Raw genomic sequence first — 24,363 nt, 5'->3', positions numbered from 1 at the left:
TATGACGCTCCCACCACACCCCTGTGGAACACTATGACGCTCCCACCACACCCTGTGGAACACTGTGACACTTCCACCACACCCTGTGGAATACTGTGACGCGCCCACCACACCCCTGTGGAACACTATGACGCTCCCACCACAACCTGTGGAACACTGTGACACCCGCCACACCCTGTGGAACACTGTGACACTCCCGCCACACACTGTTTAACACCGACACTCCCGCAACACCCTGAGGAACACTGTGACACTCCCGCCACACACTGTGGAACACTGACACTCCCGCCACACCCTGTGGAACACTGACACTCCCGCCACACCCTGTGGAACACTGTGACACTCCCACCACACCCTGAGGAACACTGTGACACTCCCGCCACACCCCTGTGGAACACTATGATGCTCCCACCACACCTTGTGGAACACTGTGACACTCCCGCCACACACTGTGGAACTCTGTGACACCCGCTACACACACTATGGAACACTGTGACACCCGCCACACACTGTGGAACACTGACACTCCCGCCACACCCTGTGGAACACTGACACTCCCGCCACACCCTGTGGAACACTGACACTCCCGCCACACCCTGAGGAACACTGACACTCCCGCCACACCCTGTGCAACACTAGACACTCCCGCCACACCCTGAGGAACACTGTGACACTAACGCAACACCCTGTGGAACACTGTGACACTCCCGCCACACCCCTGTGGAACACTGACGCTCCCACCACACCCTGTGGAACACTGTGACGCTCACACCACACCCTTTGGAACACTGTGACACTCCCGCCACACCCCTGTGGAACACTGTGACACTCCCACAACACCCCTGTGGAATACTATGACGCTCCCACCACACCCTGTGGAACACTATGACGCTCCCACCACACCCTGTGGAACACTGTGACACTCCCACCACACCCTGTGGAACACTGTGACACTCCCACCACACCCTGTGGAACACTGTGACGCTCCCACCACACCCATGTGGAACAAAATGACGCTCCCACTACACCCTGTGGAACACTGCGCTCCAACTACACCCTGTGGAACACTGTAACACTTCCACCACACCCCTGTGGAACACTATGACGCTCCCACCACACCTTGTGGAACACTATGACGCTCCCACCACACCCTGTGGAACACTATGACGCTCCCACCACACCCTGTGGAACACTGTGACGCTCCCACCACACCCTGTGGAACACTATGACGCTCCCACCACACCCTGTGGAACACTGACGCTCCCACCACACCCTGTGGAACACTATGACGCTCCCACCACACCCTGTGGAACACTGTGACACTCCCACCACACCCTGTGGAACACTGTGACGCTCCCACCACACCCATGTGGAACACTATGACGCTCCCACTACACCTCTGTGGAACACTATGACGCTCCCACCACACCCTGTGGAACACTATGACGCTCCCACCACACCCTGTGGAACACTATGACGCTCCCACCACACCCCTGTGGAACACTATGACGCTCCCACCACACCCTGTGGAACACTGTAACACTTCCACCACACCCCTGTGGAACACTATGACGCTCCCACCACACCCCTGTGGAACACTATGACGCTCCCACCACACCCTGTGGAACACTGTAACACTTCCACCACACCCCTGTGGAACGCTATGACGCTCCCACCACACCCCTGTGGAACACTATGACGCTCCCACCACACCCTGTGGAACACTGTAACACTTCCACCACACCCCTGTGGAACACTATGACGCTCCCACCACACCCTGTGGAACACTATGACGCTTCCACCACACCCTGTGGAACACTGTGATGCTCCCACCACACCCTGTGGAACACTATGACGCTCCCACCACACCCTGTGGAACACTATGACGCTTCCACTACACCCTGTGGAACACTGTGATGCTCCCACCACACCCATGTGGAACACTGTGACGCTCCCACCACACCCTGTGGAACACTATGACGCTCCCACCACACCCTGTGGAACACTGTGACACTCCCACCACACCCTGTGGAACACTATGACGCTCCCACCACATCCTGTGGAACACTATGACGCTTCCACCACACTCTGTAGAACACTATGACGCTCCCTCCACACCCCTGTGGAACATTATGACACACCCACCACACCCTGTGGAACATTATGACACTCCCACCACACCCTGTGGAACATTATGACACACCCACCACACCATGTGGAACATTATGACACACCGACCACACCCTGTGGAACATTGACACACCCACCTCACCCTGTGGAACATTATGACACACCCACCACACCCTGTGGAACATTGACACACCCACCACACCCTGTGGAACATTGACACACCCACCACACCCTGTGGAACATTATGACACACCCACCACACCCTGTGGAACATTGACACATCTACCACACCCTGTGGAACATTGACACTCCCACCACACCCTGTGGAACATTGACACACCCACCACACCCTGTGGAACATTATGACACACCCACCACACCCTGTGGAACATTGACACACCCACCACACCCTGTGGAACATTGACACTCACCACACCCTGTGGAACATTATGACACACCCACCACACCCTGTGGAACATTGACACACCCACCACACCCTGTGGAACATTGACACACTCACCACACCCTGTGGAACATTGACACTCCCACCACACCCTGTGGAACATTATGACACACCCACCACACCCTGTGGAACATTGACACTCCCACCACACCCTGTGGAACATTGACACTCCCACCACACCCTGTGGAATATTATGACACACCCACCACACCCTTTAGAGCAACGTAACACTTCCACCACACTTTGTAGAGCATTGTAACACTCCCACCACATCTTTTAGAACAATGTAAAGTTTGTAACACTTCTATCACACCTTGTAGAACAATGTAACACTTCCACCACATCTTGTAGAACATTGTAACACTTCCACCCTTGTAGAACATTGTAACATCCCACCACACCTGAAGAACAAATACCCCATCACATCTTAAAAAGCAAGGTAACACTTCCATCTCGCTTTGAAAACAAAGTAACACTCCCTTCACACTCTGAAGAACAAAGTAACACCCCCAATGCCTTGAAGAACAAGCAAAGACTTCCACCCTACCTATAAGAAACGGGTAACGCTCCCATCACAGTTTGTAGAACAAGTTAACACTCCCACCACACCTTAAGAACAAGGGAAGACTCAGTAGGAGCCATGAGACTGCAACCCGTTCTAGACTCAAGTCCATTCCATCCAGCGGTCGACCATAAAGACGCATTCATCAATTTTTACATGCTGTTCATTCAAAACAGGAATTTCCTCAAATATAAATTAATATTATAGTATATTAGCATACTGTGTATATATAGGCATAGGTTAGGTTAGTGTAGGTGTTTAGATTCTGTTGGCGATTTTTTGTATTTGTGGTACGTGGGTGAAGCCTTGTGGTTCGAACAAAATTCGTCAGTGAAGCACTTGTTCCGGAAGTCGTCCGAACACTTCCGGAACAAGTGCTTCGCTCACGTCCTCTGTTCGAACCACAATTCTATAAATGCTTCACCCACGTACTTTAAATACAAATCCTCGCCAACAGAACCGAAACACCTAACCTAACCTAACCTAACCTAACCTACGCCTAACTGTACATATAATTTTTACGTACAATAATATTAAATTATATATGAAAATCAACCAAATTTTAATACACAGTAAGTTAAACTTTATGAATGCGTCTGTGGAGGATGGCTGCTGCTTTAACCAGCCTAGTGCGAGGACGCGGGTTATTATACATCACGTTAATGTGATTTCTTTGTAGCTTTCTTATTCTACACCTTACCCGTCACTACCTTCCCTACCCTTCACTACAGGGAAAGGGGAGAGGGAGGGAAACTACATTAGTTTCTCTAATGTAGTTTATTTATTGACGATGACAGTGTTCAGTAGAAATTGTTAAGAGGGATGAATTGATAGTGGTGAAGATCGAGGTGGTGGTGACAGGTCGGATAGATGGTGAAGGCGCGGAAGGTGATGAAGGCAACCCGTTCTCGCATACAAAGATCCAAGCTCATTAATCCAGCCGTCAAACCACCTGTTTACGAATGAAAATCGGTTTACACACGACTCACAACTGATGACGTCCGAACACTTCCGGAACAAGTGCTTCGCTCACGTCCTCTGTTTATCCACAATTCTATAAATGCTTCACCCACGAACTTATAAATCAGCCCGTCCTCCAAATAAAGATCCAAAAGTGATTCCATGCACCCACCAAACCCCCTGTTTATGAATGAAAAGCGGGTTACACACGACTCTCAACTGCTGACGTTCGAACATATCCGGAACAAGTGCTTCACTGACGAATTTTGTTCGAATCACAAACCGGACCGGGCCGGGCCGCGGGGACACTAAAAAGCCCCGAAATCATCTCAAGATAACCTCAAGATAAGATAACCCTGTCAATTCCTCTGAGAATTTTGTAGGTTGTAGTCATGTCTCCCCTTAACTCTTCTGTCTTCCAGGGGACGTGAGATTTAGTTCCTGTATCCTTTCCTCGTAACTTATAACTCTAAGTTCTGTGACTAGTTTGGTGGCATACCTCTGAATCTTCTCTAACTTTGTCTTGTGGTTAACTAGGTATGGACTCTAGGCTGGAGCTGCATATTCCAGGATTGGTCAGACATAAGTAGTATACAAGGTTCTGAATTATTTCTTATACGATTCTAAAGGCAGTTCTTATGTTGGCCAGTCTAGCATATTTCCGCTGATGATATCCTTTTGATGTGGGCTTCTGGGGAAAGGTTCGGTGAGATATCAACCCCTAGATCTTTTTTGCTACTCGACTCTTGCAGGATTTCACCGCCCAGATTTCAGATCTGGGAGGTGAGATTTCAGAACACCTTATGTTCAGGCATCTGTTCCTTTCACCTAATTTCATTACTTTACACTTTCCTCAGTTAATCTTTAGTAGCCGTTTTCTAGACCATTCCTCCAGTTTGTCCCGGGTGTCCTGTAGTCTCTGTGTATCTTCATCTGTCTTGATTATTCTCATAATTTTTGCATCATCAGCAAACATTGAGAGGAATGAGTCTGTACCCTCGTTTACATACATCAAAAACAGGGTGGGTCCAAGTACAGAGCCCGTGGGACTCCACTGGTGACATCTCTTCACTGATGTCTGCCCCCTCAGTTACTCAGCTTCCTGTCGCTTAGATTCTCTCATATCCACTGGAGCACCTTACGTTTTACCCCGTCTGTTCCTTCAACTTTCGTAACAGCCTCTACTGTGTCACAGTTTTCAGATAGTCTAAAAAAAATGCAGTCTGCCCACCCTTCTGTTTCTTGCTTAAGTGTTATCGCCTGGTCGTAGAATTCTATTAAATCTGTGAGACATGTTTGCCATCCCTGAAACCATGCTGGTGGTGTGTCACGAAGTCCCTTCTCTCCAGATGTTCTACGAGCTTTTTCCTCACGATCTTCTCCATCACCTTGCATGGTATACAAGTTAGGGAAACTGGCCTGTAGTTCAGTGCCTCTTGCCTGTCACCCACTTTGTATATTGGGACTACATTAGCCGTCTTCCAGCTGAGGATGATAATGTGTAGTGTAGATGGTAAGAGTGATGATAGTTGTGTGTGTAGTTAAGATGATTACAGTGAGGAAGACAGTTGTTAGTGAAGACTGACACAGTAATGAGAATGCTCGTGTGTGGTGGTGTAGATGAATACAGTGATTACTGTGTTAATATATGTTGCAATGATGAAGACTGTGTAGTGATGACAGTTACGGGTAAGCTAGTACAGTGATGAAGATAGTGTGTGGTGAAGATGAATACAGTAATGAAGATAGTGTGCAGTGAGGCCCCCGGCCTGTACAACTCTGGTATGAATCTTGTTTTTATATAAAACACAAATTGTGTTTTTAATCTTAGGGAAGATACCAAGACGACTTATGACAACCTACTTCCTAAATATAACAACTCAACTTGTTTCCTTCTCAGATTTTGACCAAAGGTCAGCGCGAGGCCGTGTCAGACTTCCTGATAGCGCTGACGAGAGAGATGCAGCCGGCGGCCCTCCTGCCGCTGCTGCGTAAGCTGACCATCGACGTGTCCAAGCTCTCCGAGTACACCACCGTCGCCCTCAGGGTACACAACACTCTACCCGCACCCTCTACCTTGGCCTTTTATTACATTGTGTCTTATGTTGTAAGTTTGGCCATAACTGTTACAGCAGCAGGAGTGACGGCACATCATAAATATTGAGCAAAGTCTTGGTCTTCAGGCACCTAATGGCAGAATTTAAGGCGTGCGGATTATTATATTTGGAGAAAATAAACAATAATTATCAGATATGGTTAATTTCTTATGTTTGTGTGAACCTCTTCTCATTTTTTTTTCAATTTAAATATATTTAAAACACTTGTTGTCTCCTTTTGTATGTAACAATGCTGTGTAACAGTAGGAAAAGTAGAAGGTGCCAATTCACATTGAACCTGCTCTGAAAGATTAGTGCAGTAGTCAGAACAGTCACCTCACAATTGCATGATCCTGGGTTCGATTCCCCGGCAGGAGGTAGCGTTTGAGCAAGGTAACAGGCAACAGGTAACTTGACCTGTTGCCTCTATTCACCTAAGTGTAAGTAGGTACAATGGAAGTAGGAAAGTATTGCGAGGAAAGGGGAGGGGGGAGAAGCCGAGAGGGAGGAGTATCAAATAAGATTAACAGGCTTCCAATCTCCAACAGTAGGAAACCAATTATTCTGTGTAGGCTCATAATAACTGGCAAGAGTGTTATGGTTAATTTTGGTGGCATTTTGTCCTTTCAGTTGCTGACGCTGCACTACGAGAGGTGCGGCAAGTACTACGGCACCTCCTCCAACACCCCCGGCACCGCCTCCGAGGAGGAGAAGAGACTCACTATGATGCTCTTCACAAACATCTTTGATTCTCTCGCCAAGATGGAGTACGACCCGGAACTGTTTAGCAAGGTGAGTATGGCCCACTACCCCGCCACCACCCATATTCTTAATGGCCCACTCCCCGCCACCACCCATATTCTTAATGGCCCACTCCCCGCCACCACCCATATTCTTAATGGCCCACTCCCCGCCACCACCCATATTCTTAATGGCCCACTCCCCGCCACCACCCATATTCTTAATGGTCCACTCCCCCGCCACCACCCATATTCTTAATGGTCCACTCCCCGCCACCACCCATATTCTTAATGGCCCACTCCCCGCCACCACCCATATTCTTAATGGCCCACTACCCCGCCACCACCCATATTCTTAATGGTCCACTCCCCCGCCACCACCCATATTCTTAATGGCCCACTCCCCGCCACCACCCATATTCTTAATGGCCCACTCCCCGCCACCACCCATATTCTTAATGGTCCACTCCCCCGCCACCACCCATATTCTTAATGGCCCACTCCCCGCCACCACCCATATTCTTAATGGCCCACTCCCCCGCCACCACCATATTCTTAATGGCCCACTCCCCGCCACCACCCATATTCTTAATGGCCCACTCCCCCGCCACCACCATATTCTTAATGGCCCACTCCCCCGCCACCACCATATTCTTAATGGCCCACTCCCCGCCACCACCATATTCTTAATGGCCCACTCCCCGCCACCACCCATATTCTTAATGGCCCACTCCCCCGCCACCACCATATTCTTAATGGCCCACTCCCCGCCACCACCATATTCTTAATGGTCCACTCCCCCGCCGCCACCATATTCTTAATGGCCCACTCCCCGCCACCACCATATTCTTAATGGCCCACTCCCCGCCACCACCATATTCTTAATGGCCCACTCCCCCGCCACCACCATATTCTTAATGGCCCACTCCCCCGCCACCACCCATATTCTTAATGGCCCACTCCCCGCCACCACCATATTCTTAATGGTCCACTCCCCAGCCGCCACCATATTCTTAATGGCCCACTCCCCGCCACCACCATATTCTTAATGGCCCACTCCCCGCCACCACCATATTCTTAATGGCCCACTCCCCCGCCACCACCATATTCTTAATGGCCCACTCCCCCGCCACCACCCATATTCTTAATGGCCCACTCCCCCGCCACCACCATATTCTTAATGACCCACTCCCCCGCCACCACCATATTCTTAATGGCCCACTCCCCGCCACCACCCATATTCTTAATGGCCCACTCCCCCGCCACCACCATATTCTTAATGGCCCACTCCCCGCCACCACCCATATTCTTAATGGCCCACTCCCCCGCCACCACCATATTCTTAATGGCCCACTCCCCCGCCACCACCATATTCTTAATGACCCACTCCCCGCCATCACCCACATTCTTAATGGTCCACTCCCCCACCACCACCCATATTCTTAATGGTCCTCTTCCCCACCACCACCCACATTCTTAATGGTCCACTACTCCCCACCACCCACATTCTTAATGGTCCACTCCCCCACCACCACCCATATTCTTAATGGTCCACTCCCCCACCACCACCCATATTCTTAATGGTCCACTCCCCCACCACCACCCATATTCTTAATGGTCCACTCCCCCGCCACCACCATATTCTTAATGGCCCACTCCCCCGCCACCACCATATTCTTAATGGCCCACTCCCCCGCCACCACCCATATTCTTAATGGTCCACTCCCCCGCCACCACACATATTCTTAATGGCCCACTCCCCCGCCACCACCCATATTCTTAATGGTCCACTCCCCGCCACCACCCATATTCTTAATGGTCCACTCCCCCGCCACCACCCATATTCTTAATAGTCCACTCCCCACCACCACCCATATTCTTAATAGTCCACTCCCCACCACCACCCATATTCTTAATAGTCCACTCCCCACCATCACCCATATTCTTAATAGTCCACTCCCCACCATCACCCATATTCTTAATAGTCCACTCCCCACCATCACCCATATTCTTAATAGTCCACTCCCCACCACCACCCATATTCTTAATAGTCCACTCCCCACCATCACCCATATTCTTAATAGTCCACTCCCCACCACCACCCATATTCTTAATAGTCCACTCCCCACCACCACCCATATTCTTAATAGTCCACTCCCCACCACCACCCATATTCTTAATAGTCCACTCCCCACCATCACCCATATTCTTAATAGTCCACTCCCCACCACCACCCATATTCTTAATAGTCCACTCCCCACATCACCCATATTCTTAATAGTCCACTCCCCACCACCACCCATATTCTTAATAGTCCACTCCCCACCACCACCCATATTCTTAATAGTCCACTCCCCACCATCACCCATATTCTTAATAGTCCACTCCCCACCACCACCCATATTCTTAATAGTCCACTCCCCACCATCACCCATATTCTTAAAGGCTTATCTTAAGTGACCAAGTATTTACACATCTGTAAGTGACCAAATATTTACACTAATACTATTAACAATTGTGCAGGCACTTCCGTGCTTGTCGGCCATCGGGTGCTCGCTGCCGCCCGACTACTCCTTGACCCATGGCCACGAGGACGAGCTCTACAACACCTCCTCCTGCGCCGAGGGACCCTACACGCCCACGCCCATCGACACCACAGAGTAAGACATTTTCTACACCAATGTTGAAGCAATTCTTGTTTACGTGGGATACACAATGTTGTCACTGGATACATGTTTGGAGCAGGACTGGTCATCGAACCAGTGTCCTGCTCCAAAGATGTTATGTATACGGAATGTTCCTGGCCAGAAATTTAGGAGAGAGCTGGCAATGACAGTGAGGTTAAAAATGTGTTAACATTTGTACTGTGTGTCTGCCAATATGCCTATATAGCACTGGGACGGGATATAAGGACAGGGAGTAGGGTCCAAGAGCTAACAGATCGATCATGCAAGTACATATAGTAAATACACTCCTCAGAGATGGTCTGAGAAATAGCCACAAGACTAACCATGACAAATGTAATGTTACGAAGATAGGAATTGGAGCAAGAAGAGTACAGGATGAAGGGAAGTCAACTTTCAACTTCTGAAAAACAGAGAACTTAGCTGTAGATATAATACAAGAACTAAACCAAGAGGCACAGACAACCATTCTGCGGCCTGTATATGCCATCCTGCGGGCTGCGACACTGGCAATAGTCTGGTTATCCTGCAGGACTCTGCATAAAGATACCTGCCAAGGGCTCTATATATGCTTTGTGAGACCCATCATTGTGTATCTTGCCCATGCACGGAACCTCTAGAAGAAGCAAAACAAAACTTGATGGGTCCAAAACTATGCAACAAGGGTCTTTCCTGAGCTAAGGGCAAACTAAGATATGAAGAAAGACTGAAGAAAGTGGAACTCAGTTCCTTCTGGAGGAAAGTTCCAGTTGCACTGGAGCAAAGAAGGAATAGGGTAGACATAATAACGGCGTTTAAGATATCAACAGGACTGACAAAGTAGCTATGGAAGCAGTGTTCAAATTAAGGAACAGTTGAACGAGAGGACTATAATTCAACACTCGAAACACAGATGAGGCATAGAGATGCCAGTCACGTCAAAAAGTAGCACAAACTAAATGGGAAATTTATCAGATCAAAGTAACACAGACTAGATGGAGAAATTATCAGAGCCAATTCCATATACAGTTTTAAATGTACTTATGGCAAGAAAAACAAGTGAAATGAGTTTCTGCAGTGGACTAATGTTGCAACCCGTTCTCGCAAATTTAATAAGTCAATATTGACTTATTAAATATGTGCATAGGTGACATACTTAACATAATAGATACCCTTAAAAAGATTCATAGAAAACACCGACCTTACCTAACCTTGTTAGTATCTTAAGATAAGCATCTTATTGCTTCGTAATTACAATTATTACCTAACCTATAATAGGTATAGGTTAAGTAATAATTGTAATTACGAAGCAATAAGATGCTTATCTTAAGATACTAACAAGGTTAGGTAAGGTCGGTGTTTTCTATGAATCTTTTTAAGGGTATCTATTATGTTAAGTATGTCACCTATGCACATATTTAATAAGTCAATATTGACTTATTAAATTTGCGAGAACGGGTTGGCAACGATGGGCGAGAGGCGGGGCTTGTGAGCAGATGTTAGCCCCTGTCAGCTTAACAAGGCAGATGAGTACACACACACACGGACGTGCACATACACCTCACATATACATACAAGAAAAGTATGTGCAAAAGAGAATCTTTGGTATAATATATTGCCAAGAATTTAAAAAATTGAATTTCTTTTTCCTTTTGCGTGTTGAGTAGCAGTGAGTAGCTGACTTGTTATAAGACTGAAAGACTTGGTGTGAACACTTTTGGGTTCAGACTGTCAAGAAATGTTTATAAATATTATTGCAAATATTCATTCTCTAGAAAGTTTTAGGTGTAATTATATATAAATAAATAACGAATATCTCAATAGGCCGTAAGTTGTGATTGATGAACGCCATAACTAATGTATGAGACTTGACTAATGGGAAGGTGTGTTATGGGTGAACAGTGTGCAGCCAGACCAGGACATCCAGGACCTTATAAAGAAGTTCAGTGAACATAACCACGACGCGTGGGCCTCCCGCAAGTTGGAGAGTGGCTGGGTGTATGGCGACACTTACTCCATCGAGGAGAAGCTCCACCCAAGACTTAAGCCCTTCAGCATGCTCTCTGACTACGTGAGTACCTCTCATCACCCTCTACACCTCTCACTCTCATTCCTTCACCCTACACACTCTACACCTCTCTCTCTCTCATTCCTTCACCCTCTACACCTCTCACTCTCTCTCATTCCTTCACTCTACACACTCTACACCTCTCTCTCTCTCTCTCATTCCTTCACCCTCTACACCTCTCACTCTCTCATTCCTTCACTCTACACACTCTACACCTCTCTCTCTCTCTCTCATTCCTTCACCCTCTACACCTCTCACTCTCTCTCATTCCTTCACTCTACACACTCTACACCTCTCTCTCTCTCTCATTCCTTCACTACACCTCTCACTCTCTCCTCCCTTCACCCTAACACCTACAACATGCTCCCACTCATACCACCAATCATCGTATAATATGTTTTTGTGCGAGTATTATGTGACACATAATATACACCATAGTATTATACAACACATACTCGGTGAGCACCCGGGTTCCCTTCAACACCCTCCAACTTGACCAAATGCTATAATTATGAACACATAACCTACCTCTCTGATGCAATACTTCGCTCATTGTTCAGTACTGAGAGTCACTAAAACATATCGTGTTAATGATGACGTTGACATTCCTACAGGAGCGGGAGCGGTACCGGGAACCCGTGCGGGACGCCATTAAGGCCCTGCTGGCCATCAACTGGAACATTGAGTTCGAGAGTACTGAGGGTGTGAGCACCAGCGGCCGCGAGCAGCTTCACCGTCAGGACACTGTAAGTACCTGCTCACTATCACCGTCACAGCACTGTAAGTACCTGCTCACTATCACCGTCAGGACACTGTAAGTACCTGCTCACTATCACCGTCAAGACACTGTAAGTACCTGCTCACTATCACCGTCACGACACTGTAAGTACCTGCTCACTATCACCGTCACAACACTGTAAGTACCTGCTCACTATCACCGTCACAACACTGTAAGTACCTGCTCACTATCACCGTCACAACACTGTAAGTACCTGCTCACTATCACCGTCACAACACTGTAAGTACCTGCTCACTATCACCGTCACAACACTGATAAAGGTCACTTAGCAATTTTATTGGTCTTGGTGCGTTTCGCTAGGGTTCATTTAGCATCCTCAGAGGCAGAGAAAACTGTCGGTCAAATGTCCTGACACACCTACCTGTATTGTGAAGCTCCGTCAGAAGTACTCTTGTCCCAGTACTGTACTCTTGTCCCAGTACTGCACTCTTGTCCCAGTACTGTACTCTTGTCCCAGTACTGTACTCTTGTCCCAGTACTGCACTCTTGCCCCAGTACTACACTCTTGTCCCAGTACTGTACTCTTGTCCCAGTACTGCACTCTTGCCCCAGTACTACACTCTTGTCCCAGTACTGTACTCTTGTCCCAGTACTGTACTCTTGCCCCAGTACTGCACTCTTGTCCCAGTACTGTACTCTTGTCCCAGTACTGTACTCTTGCCCCAGTACTACACTCTTGTCCCAGTACTGTACTCTTGCCCCAGTACTGCACTCTTGTCCCAGTACTGTACTCTTGTCCCAGTACTGTACTCTTGCCCCAGTACTGCGCTCTTGTCCCAGTACTGCACTCTTGTCCCAGTACTACACTCTTGTCCCAGTACTGTACTCTTGTCCCAGTAATGTACTCTTGCCCCAGTACTGCACTCTTGTCCCAGTACTGTACTCTTGTCCCAGTACTGCACTCTTGCCCCAGTACTACACTCTTGTCCCAGTACTGTACTCTTGTCCCAGTACTGCACTCTTGCCCCAGTACTGTACTCTTGTCCCAGTACTGTACTCTTGCCCCAGTACTGCACTCTTGTCCCAGTACTGTACTCTTGTCCCAGTACTGTACTCTTGCCCCAGTACTACACTCTTGTCCCAGTACTGTACTCTTGTCCCAGTACTGTACTCTTGCCCCAGTACTGCACTCTTGTCCCAGTACTGTACTCTTGCCCCAGTACTGTACTCTTGTCCCAGTACTGTACTCTTGTCCCAGTACTGTACTCTTGCCCCAGTACTGCACTCTTGCCCCAGTACTGCACTCTTGTTTCAGTACTGTACTCTTGTCCCAGTACTGCACTCTTGCCCCAGTACTACACTCTTGTCCCAGTACTGTACTCTTGCCCCAGTACTGCACTCTTGTCCCAGTACTGTACTCTTGTCCCAGTACTGTACTCTTGTCCCAGTACTGTACTCTTGCCCCAGTACTGTAATCTTGTCCCAGTACTGTACTCTTGCCCCAGTACTGTACTCTTGTCCCAGTACTGTACTCTTGTCCCAGTACTGTACTCTTACCCCAGTACTGCACTCTTGCCCCAGTACTACACTCTTGTCCCAGTACTGTAGTCTTGTCCCAGTACTGCACTCTTGTCCCAGTACTACACTCTTGTCCCAGTACTGCACTCTTGTCCCAGTAATACACTCTTGTCCTAGTACTACATTCTTGTCCCAGTACTACACTCTTGTACCAGTACTGCACTCTTGTCCCAGTAATACACTCCTGTCCCAGTACTACACTCTTGTCCCAGTACTGTACTCTTGTCCCAGTAATACACTCTTGTCCCAGTACTGCACTCTTGTCCAAGTACTGCACTCTTGCCCCAGTACTACACTCTTGTCCCAGTACTGCACTCTTGTCCCAGTACTGTACTCTTGTCCCAGTACTGTACTCTTGCCCCAGTACTGTACTCTTGTCCCAGTACTGCACACTTGTCCCAGTACTGCACTCTTGTCCCAGTACTACACTCTTGTCCCAGTACTACACTTGTCCCAGTACTACATTCTTGTCCCAGTACTGTACTCTTGTCCCAGTACTACACTTGTCCCAGTACTACACTCTTGTCCCAGTACTACACTCTTGTCCCAGTACTACATTCTTGTCCCAGTACTGTACTCTTGTCCCAGTACTACACTTGTCCCAGTACTACACTCTTGTCCCAGTACTACACTCCTGCCCCAGTACTGTACTCTTGTCCCAGTACTGTACTCATGCCCCAGTACTGCACTCTTGTCCCAGTACTACACTCTTGCCCCAGTACTGCACTCTTGTCCCAGTACTACACTCTTGTCCCAGTACTACACTCTTGTCCCAGTACTACACTCTTGTCCCAGTACTGCACTCTTGCACCAGTACTGCACTCTTGTCCCAGTACTGCACTCTTGTCCCAGTACTACACTCTTGTCCCAGTACTGTACTCTTGTCCCAGTACTGCACTCTTGTCCCAGTACTACACTCTTGTCCCAGTACTGTACTCTTGTCCCAGTACTTCACTCTTGTCCCAGTACTACACTCTTGTCTCAGTACTGCACTCTTGTCCCAGTACTACGCTCCTGTCCCAGTACTACATTATTGTCCCAGAACTGCACTCTTGTCCCAGTACTGCACTCTTGTCCCAGTACTGTACTCTTGTCCCAGTACTGTACTCTTGCCCCAGTACTACACTCTTGTCCCAGTACTACACTCTTGTCCCAGTACTGCACTCTTGTCCCAGTACTGCACCATTGTCCCAGTACTGCACTCTTGTCCCAGTACTACACTCTTGCCCCAGTACTACACCCTTGTCCCAGTACTGCACCCTTGTCCCAGTACTGCACCCTTGTCCCAGTACTGCACTCCCCCAGTACTACACTCTGGTCCCAGTACTGTACTCTTGTTCCAGTACTGCACTCTTGTCCCAGTACTGCACTCTTGTCCGAGTACTGCACTCTTGTCCCAGTACTGCACTCTTGTCCCAGTACTGCACTCCCCCAGTACTGCACTCTTGTCCCAGTACTGCACTCTTGTCCCAGTACTGCACTTTTGTCCCAGTACTGCACTCCCCCCAGTACTGTACTCTTGTCCCAGTACTGCACTTTTGTCCCAGTACTGTACTCTTGTCCCAGTACTACACTCTTGTCCCAGTACTGCACTCTTGTCCCAGTACTGCACTCTTGTCCCAGTACTGCACTTTTGTCCCAGTACTGTACTCTTGTCCCAGTACTACACTCTTGTCCCAGTACTGCACTCTTGTCCCAGTACTGCACTTTTGTCCCAGTACTGCACTCTTGTCCCAGTACTACACTCTTGTCCCAGTACTGTACTCTTGTCCCAGTACTGCACTCTTGTCCCAGTGCTGTACTCTTGCCCCAGTACTGTACTCTTGTCCCGGTACTACACTCTTGTCCCAGTACTGTACTCTTGTCCCAGTACTGCACTCTTGTCCCAGTACTGTACTCTTGCCCCAGTACTGTACTCTTGTCCCAGTACTACACTCTTGTCCTAGTACTACACTCTTGCCCCAGTACTGCACTCTTGTCCCAGTAATGCACCCTTGTCCCAGTACTGCACTCTTGTCCCAGTACTGCACCCTTGCCCCAGTACTGCACTCTTGTCCCAGTACTACACTCTTGTCCCAGTACTACACTCTTGCCTCAGTACTGCACTCTTGTCCCAGTACTGCACTCTTGTCCCAGTACTGCACTCTTGTTCCAGTACTACACTCTTGCCCCAGTACTACACTCTTGTCCCAGTACTGCACCCTTTTCCCAGTACTACACTCTTGACCCAGTACTACACTCTTGTCCCAGTACTACACTCTTGCCTCAGTACTGCACTCTTGTCCCAGTACTGCACTCTTGTCCCAGTACTGCACTCTTGTCCCAGTACTACACTCTTGCCCCAGTACTACACTCTTGTCCCAGTACTACACTCTTGCCCCAGTACTACACTCTTGTCCCAGTACTGCACCCTTGTCCCAGTACTACACTCTTGTCCCAGTACTACACTCTTGCCCCAGTACTGTACTCTTGCCCCAGTACTGTACTCTTGTCCCAGTACTACACTCTTGTCCCAGTACTGTACTCTTGTCCCAGTACTGCACTCTTGTCCCAGTACTGCACTCTTGCCCCAGTACTGCACTCTTGTCCCAGTACTGTACTCTTGCCCCAGTACTGTACTCTTGTCCCAGTACTACACTCTTGTCCCAGTACTGTACTCTTGTCCCAGTACTGCACTCTTGTCCCAGTACTGTACTCTTGCCCCAGTACTGTACTCTTGTCCCAGTACTACACTCTTGTCCCAGTACTGCACTCTTGCCCCAGTACTGCACTCTTGTCCCAGTACTGCACCCTTGTCCCAGTACTGCACTCTTGTCCCAGTATTGCACCCTTGCCCCAGTACTGCACTCTTGTCCCAGTACAACCCTTATGTCCCAGTACTGCACCCTTTTCCCAGTACTACACTCTTGTCCCAGTACTACACTCTTGTCCCAGTACTGCACTCTTGTCCCAGTACTACACTCTTGTCCCAGTACTACACTCTTGTCCCAGTACTGCACTCTTGTCCCAGTACTGCACTCTTGTCCCAGTACTGCACTCTTGTCCCAGTACTACACTCTTGCCCCAGTACTACACTCTTGTCCCAGTACTGCACCCTTTTCCCAGTACTACACTCTTGTCCCAGTACTACACTCTTGTCCCAGTACTACACTCTTGCCTCAGTACTGCACTCTTGTCCCAGTACTGCACTCTTGTCCCAGTACTGCACTCTTGTCCCAGTACTACACTCTTGCCCCAGTACTACACTCTTGTCCCAGTACTACACTCTTGCCCCAGTACTACACTCTTGTCCCAGTACTGCACCCTTGTCCCAGTACTACACTCTTGTCCCAGTACTACACTCTTGCCCCAGTACTGTACTCTTGCCCCAGTACTGTACTCTTGTCCCAGTACTACACTCTTGTCCCAGTACTGTACTCTTGTCCCAGTACTGCACTCTTGTCCCAGTACTGCACTCTTGCCCCAGTACTGCACTCTTGTCCCAGTACTGCACCCTTGTCCCAGTACTGCACTCTTGTCCCAGTACTGCACCCTTGCCCCAGTACTGCACTCTTGTCCCAGTACAACCCTTATGTCCCAGTACTGCACCCTTTTCCCAGTACTACACTCTTGTCCCAGTACTACACTCTTGTCCCAGTACTGCACTCTTGTCCCAGTACTACACTCTTGCCCCAGTACTACACTCTTGTCCCAGTACTACACTCTTGCCCCAGTACTACACTCTTGTCTCAGTACTGCACCCTTGTCCCAGTACTACACTCTTGCCCCAGTACTGTACTCTTGCCCCAGTACTGTACTCTTGTCCCAGTACTACACTCTTGTCCCAGTACTGTACTCTTGTCCCAGTACTGTACTCTTGCCCCAGTACTGCACTCTTGCCCCAGTACTACACTCTTGTCCCAGAACTGCACACTTGTCCCAGTACTGCACTCTTGTCCCAGTACTGCACACTTGTCCCAGTACTGCACTCTTGTCCCTGTAATACACTCTTGTCCCAGTACTACACTCTTGTCCCAGTACTGCACTCTTGTCCCAGTAATACACTCTTGTCCTTGTACTACATTCTTGTCCCAGTACTACACTCTTGTCCCAGTACTGCACTCTTGTCCCAGTAATACACTCCTGTCCCAGTACTACACTCTTGTCCCAGTACTGTACTCTTGTCCCAGTAATACACTCTTGTCCCAGTACTGCACTCTTGTCCCAGTACTGCACTCTTGTCCCAGTACTGTACTCTTGCCCCAGTACTGTACTCTTGTCCCAGTACTACACTCTTGTCCCAGTACTACACTCTTGCCCCAGTACTGCACTCTTGTCCCAGTACTGCACCCTTGTCCCAGTACTGCACTCTTGTCCCAGTACTGCACCCTTGCCCCAGTACTGCACTCTTGTCCCAGTACTACACTCTTGTCCCAGTACTACACTCTTGCCCCAGTACTGCACTCTTGTCCCAGTACTGCACTCTTGTCCCAGTACTGCACTCTTGTCCCAGTACTACACTCTTGCCCCAGTACTACACTCTTGTCCCAGTACTGCACCCTTTTCCCAGTACTACACTCTTGTCCCAGTACTACACTCTTGTCCCAGTACTGCACTCTTGTCCCAGTACTACACTCTTTCCCCAGTACTACACTCTTGTCCCAGTACTACACTCTTGCCCCAGTACTACACTCTTGTCCCAGTACTGCACCCTTGTCCCAGTACTACACTCTTGTCCCAGTACTACACTCTTGCCCCAGTACTGTACTCTTGCCCCAGTACTGTACTCTTGTCCCAGTACTACACTCTTGTCCCAGTACTGTACTCTTGTCCCAGTACTGCACTCTTGTCCCAGTACTGTACTCTTGCCCCAGTACTGTACTCTTGTCCCAGTACTACACTCTTGTCCCAGTACTGCACTCTTGCCCCAGTACTGCACTCTTGTCCCAGTACTGCACCCTTGTCCCAGTACAGCACTCTTGTCCCAGTATTGCACCCTTGCCCCAGTACTGCACTCTTGTCCCAGTACAACCCTTATGTCCCAGTACTGCACCCTTTTCCCAGTACTACACTCTTGTCCCAGTACTACACTCTTGTCCCAGTACTGCACTCTTGTCCCAGTACTACACTCTTGCCCCAGTACTACACTCTTTTCCCAGTACTACACTCTTGCCCCAGTACTACACTCTTGTCTCAGTACTGCACCCTTGTCCCAGTACTACACTCTTGTCCCAGTACTACACTCTTGCCCCAGTACTGTACTCTTGCCCCAGTACTGTACTCTTGTCCCAGTACTACACTCTTGTCCCAGTACTGTACTCTTGTCCCAGTACTGTACTCTTGCCCCAGTACTGCACTCTTGCCCCAGTACTACACTCTTGTCCCAGTACTGCACACTTGTCCCAGTACTGCACTCTTGTCCCAGTACTGCACACTTGTCCCAGTACTGCACTCTTGTCCCAGTAATACACTCTTGTCCCAGTACTACACTCTTGTCCCAGTACTGCACTCTTGTCCCAGTAATACACTCTTGTCCTAGTACTACATTCTTGTCCCAGTATTACACTCTTGTCCCAGTACTGCACTCTTGTCCCAGTAAAACACTCCTGTCCCAGTACTACACCCTTGTCCCAGTACTGTACTCTTGTCCCAGTAATACACTCTTATCCCAGTACTGCACTCTTGTCCCAGTACTGTACTCTTGTCCCAGTACTGCACTCTTGTCCCAGTACTGCACCCTTGTCCCAGTACTGCACTCTTGTCCCAGTACTGTACTCTTGTCCCAGTACTGTACTCTTGCCCCAGTACTGTACTCTTGTCCCAGTACTGCACACTTGTCCCAGTACTGCACTTGTCCCAGTACTACACTCTTGTCCCAGTACTACACTCCTGCCCCAGTACTGTACACTTGTCCCAGTACTGTACTCTTGTCCCAGTACTACACTCTTGCCCCAGTACTGCACACTTGCCCCAGTACTGTACACTTGTCCCAGTACTGTACTCTTGTCCCAGTACTACACTCTTGCCCCAGTACTGCACTCTTGTCCCAGTACTACCCTTATGTCCCAGTACTGCACCCTTTTCCCAGTACTACACTTGTCCCAGTACTACACTCTTGTCCCAGTACTGCACTCTTGTCCCAGTACTACCCTTATGTCCCAGTACTGCACCCTTTTCCCAGTACTACACTTGTCCCAGTACTACACTCTTGTCCCAGTACTGCACTCTTGTCCCAGTACTACACTCTTGCCCCAGTACTACACTTTTGTCCCAGTACTACACTCTTGCCCCAGTACTACACTCTTGTCTCAGTACTGCACCCTTGTCCCAGTACTACACTCTTGTCCCAGTACTACACTCTTGCCCCAGTACTGTACTCTTGCCCCAGTACTGTACTCTTGTCCCAGTACTACACTCTTGTCCCAGTACTGTACTCTTGTCCCAGTACTACACTCTTGTCCCAGTACTACACTCTTGTCCCAGTACTGTACTCTTGTCCCAGTACTGCACTCATGTCCCAGTACTGCACTCTTGTCCCAGTACTACACTCTTGTCCCAGTACTGCACCCTTGTCCCAGTACTGCACTCTTGTCCCAGTACTGCACTCTTGTCCCAGTACTGTACTCTTGTCCCAGTACTGTACTCTTGTCCCAGTACTGTACTCTTGTCCCAGTACTGTACTCTTGTCCCAGTACTGCACTCTTGTCCCAGTACTGTACTCTTGTCCCAGTACTGCACTCTTGTCCCAGTACTGTACTCTTGTCCCAGTACTGCACTCTTGTCCCAGTACTACACTCTTGTCCCAGTACTGCACTCTTGCCCCAGTACTGCACTCTTGTCCCAGTACTGCACCCTTGTCCCAGTACTGCACTCTTGTCCCAGTATTGCACCCTTGCCCCAGTACTGCACTCTTGTCCCAGTACAACCCTTATGTCCCAGTACTGCACCCTTTTCCCAGTACTACACTCTTGTCCCAGTACTACACTCTTGTCCCAGTACTGCACTCTTGTCCCAGTACTACACTCTTGCCCCAGTACTACACTCTTTTCCCAGTACTACACACTTGCCCCAGTACTACACTCTTGTCTCAGTACTGCACCCTTGTCCCAGTACTACACTCTTGTCCCAGTACTACACTCTTGCCCCAGTACTGTACTCTTGCCCCAGTACTGTACTCTTGTCCCAGTACTACACTCTTGTCCCAGTACTGTACTCTTGTCCCAGTACTGTACTCTTGCCCCAGTACTGCACTCTTGCCCCAGTACTACACTCTTGTCCCAGTACTGCACACTTGTCCCAGTACTGCACTCTTGTCCCAGTACTGCACACTTGTCCCAGTACTGCACTCTTGTCCCAGTAATACACTCTTGTCCTAGTACTACATTCTTGTCCCAGTATTACACTCTTGTCCCAGTACTGCACTCTTGTCCCAGTAATACACTCCTGTCCCAGTACTACACTCTTGTCCCAGTACTGTACTCTTGTCCCAGTAATACACTCTTGTCCCAGTACTGCACTCTTGCCCCAGTACTACACTCTTGTCCCAGTACTGCACTCTTGTCCCAGTACTGTACTCTTGTCCCAGTACTGTACTCTTGCCCCAGTACTGTACTCTTGTCCCAGTACTGCACACTTGTCCCAGTACTGCACTTGTCCCAGTACTACACTCTTGTCCCAGTACTACACTCCTGCCCCAGTACTGTACACTTGTCCCAGTACTGTACTCTTGTCCCAGTACTACACTCTTGCCCCAGTACTGCACACTTGCCCCAGTACTGTACACTTGTCCCAGTACTGTACTCTTGTCCCAGTACTACACTCTTGCCCCAGTACTGCACTCTTGTCCCAGTACTACCCTTATGTCCCAGTACTGCACCCTTTTACCAGTACTACACTTGTCCCAGTACTACACTCTTGTCCCAGTACTGCACTCTTGTCCCAGTACTACCCTTATGTCCCAGTACTGCACCCTTTACCCAGTACTACACTTGTCCCAGTACTACACTCTTGTCCCAGTACTGCACTCTTGTCCCAGTACTACACTCTTGCCCCAGTACTACACTTTTGTCCCAGTACTACACTCTTGCCCCAGTACTACACTCTTGTCTCAGTACTGCACCCTTGTCCCAGTACTACACTCTTGTCCTAGTACTACACTCTTGCCCCAGTACTGTACTCTTGCCCCAGTACTGTACTCTTGTCCCAGTACTACACTCTTGTCCCAGTACTGTACTCTTGTCCCAGTACTACACTCTTGTCCCAGTACTACACTCTTGTCCCAGTACTGTACTCTTGTCCCAGTACTGCACTCATGTCCCAGTACTGCACTCTTGTCCCAGTACTACACTCCTGTCCCAGTACTGCACCCTTGTCCCAGTACTGCACTCTTGTCCCAGTACTGCACTCTTGTCCCAGTACTGCACTCTTGTCCCAGTACTGTACTCTTGTCCCAGTACTGTACTCTTGTCCCAGTACTGCACTCTTGTCCCAGTACTGTACTCTTGTCCCAGTACTGCACTCTGGTCCCAGTACTGCTTTCTTGTCCCAGTACTACACTCTTGTCCCAGTACTGCACCCTTGTCCCAGTACTGCACTCTTGTCCCAGAACTGCACTCTTGTCCCAGTACTGTACTCTTGTCCCAGTACTGCACTCGTGTCCCAGTACTGCACTCTTGTCCCAGTACTACACTCTTGTCCCAGTACTGTACTCTTGTCCCAGTACTGCACTCTTGTCCCAGTACTGCACTCTTGTCCCAGTACTGTACTCTTGTCCCAGTACTGCACCCTTGTCCCAGTACTGCACTCTTGTCCCAGTACTGCACTCTTGTCCCAGTACTGTACTCTTGTCCCAGTACTGCACTCTTGTCCCAGTACTGCACCCTTGTCCCAGTACTGTACTCTTGTCCCAGTACTGCACTCCTGTCCCAGTACTGTACTCTTGTCCCAGTACTACACTCTTGTCCCAGTACTGCACTCCCCCAGTACTACACTCTTGTCCCAGTACTGTACTCTTGCCCCAGTACTGCACTCTTGCCCCAGTACTACACTCTTGCCCCAGTACTACACTCTTGTCCCAGTACTGCACTCTTGTCCCAGTACTGCACTCTTGTCCCAGTACTACACTCTTGTCCCAGTACTACACTCTTGTCCCAGTACTACACTCTTGTCCCAGTACTACACTCTTGCCCCAGTACTGCACTCCCCCAGTACTACACTCTTGTCCCATTACTACACTCTTGCCCCAGTACTGCACTCCCCCAGTACTACACTCTTGTCCCAGTACTACACTCTTGCCCCAGTACTACACTCTTGCCCCAGTACTACACTCCTGCCCCAGTACTACACTCTTGCCCCTGTACTACACTCTTGTCCCAGTACTGTACTTTTGTCCCAGTACTGCACTCATGTCCCAGTACTACACTCTTGCCCCAGTACTACACTCTTGCCCCAGTACTACACTCTTGCCCCAGTACTGTACTCTTGCCCCAGTACTGTACTCTTGTCCCAGTACTACACTCTTGTCCCAGTACTGTACTCTTGTCCCAGTACTACACTCTTGTCCCAGTACTACACTCTTGTCCCAGTACTGTACTCTTGTCCCAGTACTGCACTCATGTCCCAGTACTGCACTCTTGTCCCAGTACTACACTCCTGTCCCAGTACTGCACCCTTGTCCCAGTACTGCACTCTTGTCCCAGTACTACACTCTTGCCCCAGTACTGTACTCTTGCCCCAATACTGTACTCTTGTCCCAGTACTACACTCTTGTCCCAGTACTGTACTCTTGTCCCAGTACTGTACTCTTGCCCCAGTACTGCACTCTTGCCCCAGTACTACACTCTTGTCCCAGTACTGCACACTTGTCCCAGTACTGCACTCTTGTCCCAGTACTGCACACTTGTCCCAGTACTGCACTCTTGTCCCAGTAATACACTCTTGTCCCAGTACTACACTCTTGTCCCAGTACTGCACTCTTGTCCCAGTAATACACTCTTGTCCTAGTGCTACATTCTTGTCCCAGTATTACACTCTTGTCCCAGTACTGCACTCTTGTCCCAGTAATACACTCCTGTCCCAGTACTACACTCTTGTCCCAGTACTGTACTCTTGTCCCAGTAATACACTCTTGTCCCAGTACTGCACTCTTGCCCCAGTACTACACTCTTGTCCCAGTACTGCACTCTTGTCCCAGTACTGTACTCTTGTCCCAGTACTGTACTCTTGCCCCAGTACTGTACTCTTGTCCCAGTACTGCACACTTGTCCCAGTACTGCACTTGTCCCAGTACTACACTCTTGTCACAGTACTACACTCCTGCCCCAGTACTGTACACTTGTCCCAGTACTGTACTCTTGTCCCAGTACTACACTCTTTCCCCAGTACTG

At 49.1% G+C, this 24,363-nt stretch overlaps 1 protein-coding gene across 1 annotated transcript in view; it reads left to right on the top strand.

Annotated features, from left to right (window-relative positions):
* Window positions 1-24,363, top strand: part of LOC123751887 (ryanodine receptor-like) — a 359,023-nt gene that overhangs the window by 259,489 nt on the left and 75,171 nt on the right. Inside the window, 5 exon segments of the mRNA XM_069306475.1 lie at window positions 6,016-6,162; window positions 6,842-7,003; window positions 9,475-9,611; window positions 11,517-11,685; window positions 12,297-12,428. Coding sequence (XP_069162576.1) covers window positions 6,016-6,162; window positions 6,842-7,003; window positions 9,475-9,611; window positions 11,517-11,685; window positions 12,297-12,428 — 747 coding nt within the window.

This window comes from Procambarus clarkii, chromosome 58, assembly GCF_040958095.1.
Source record: "Procambarus clarkii isolate CNS0578487 chromosome 58, FALCON_Pclarkii_2.0, whole genome shotgun sequence".
Taxonomy (NCBI): Eukaryota; Metazoa; Arthropoda; class Malacostraca; order Decapoda; family Cambaridae; genus Procambarus; species Procambarus clarkii.
Note: the sequence above shows the minus strand (reverse complement) of the source record. Positions and strands in the feature narration are given on the sequence as shown.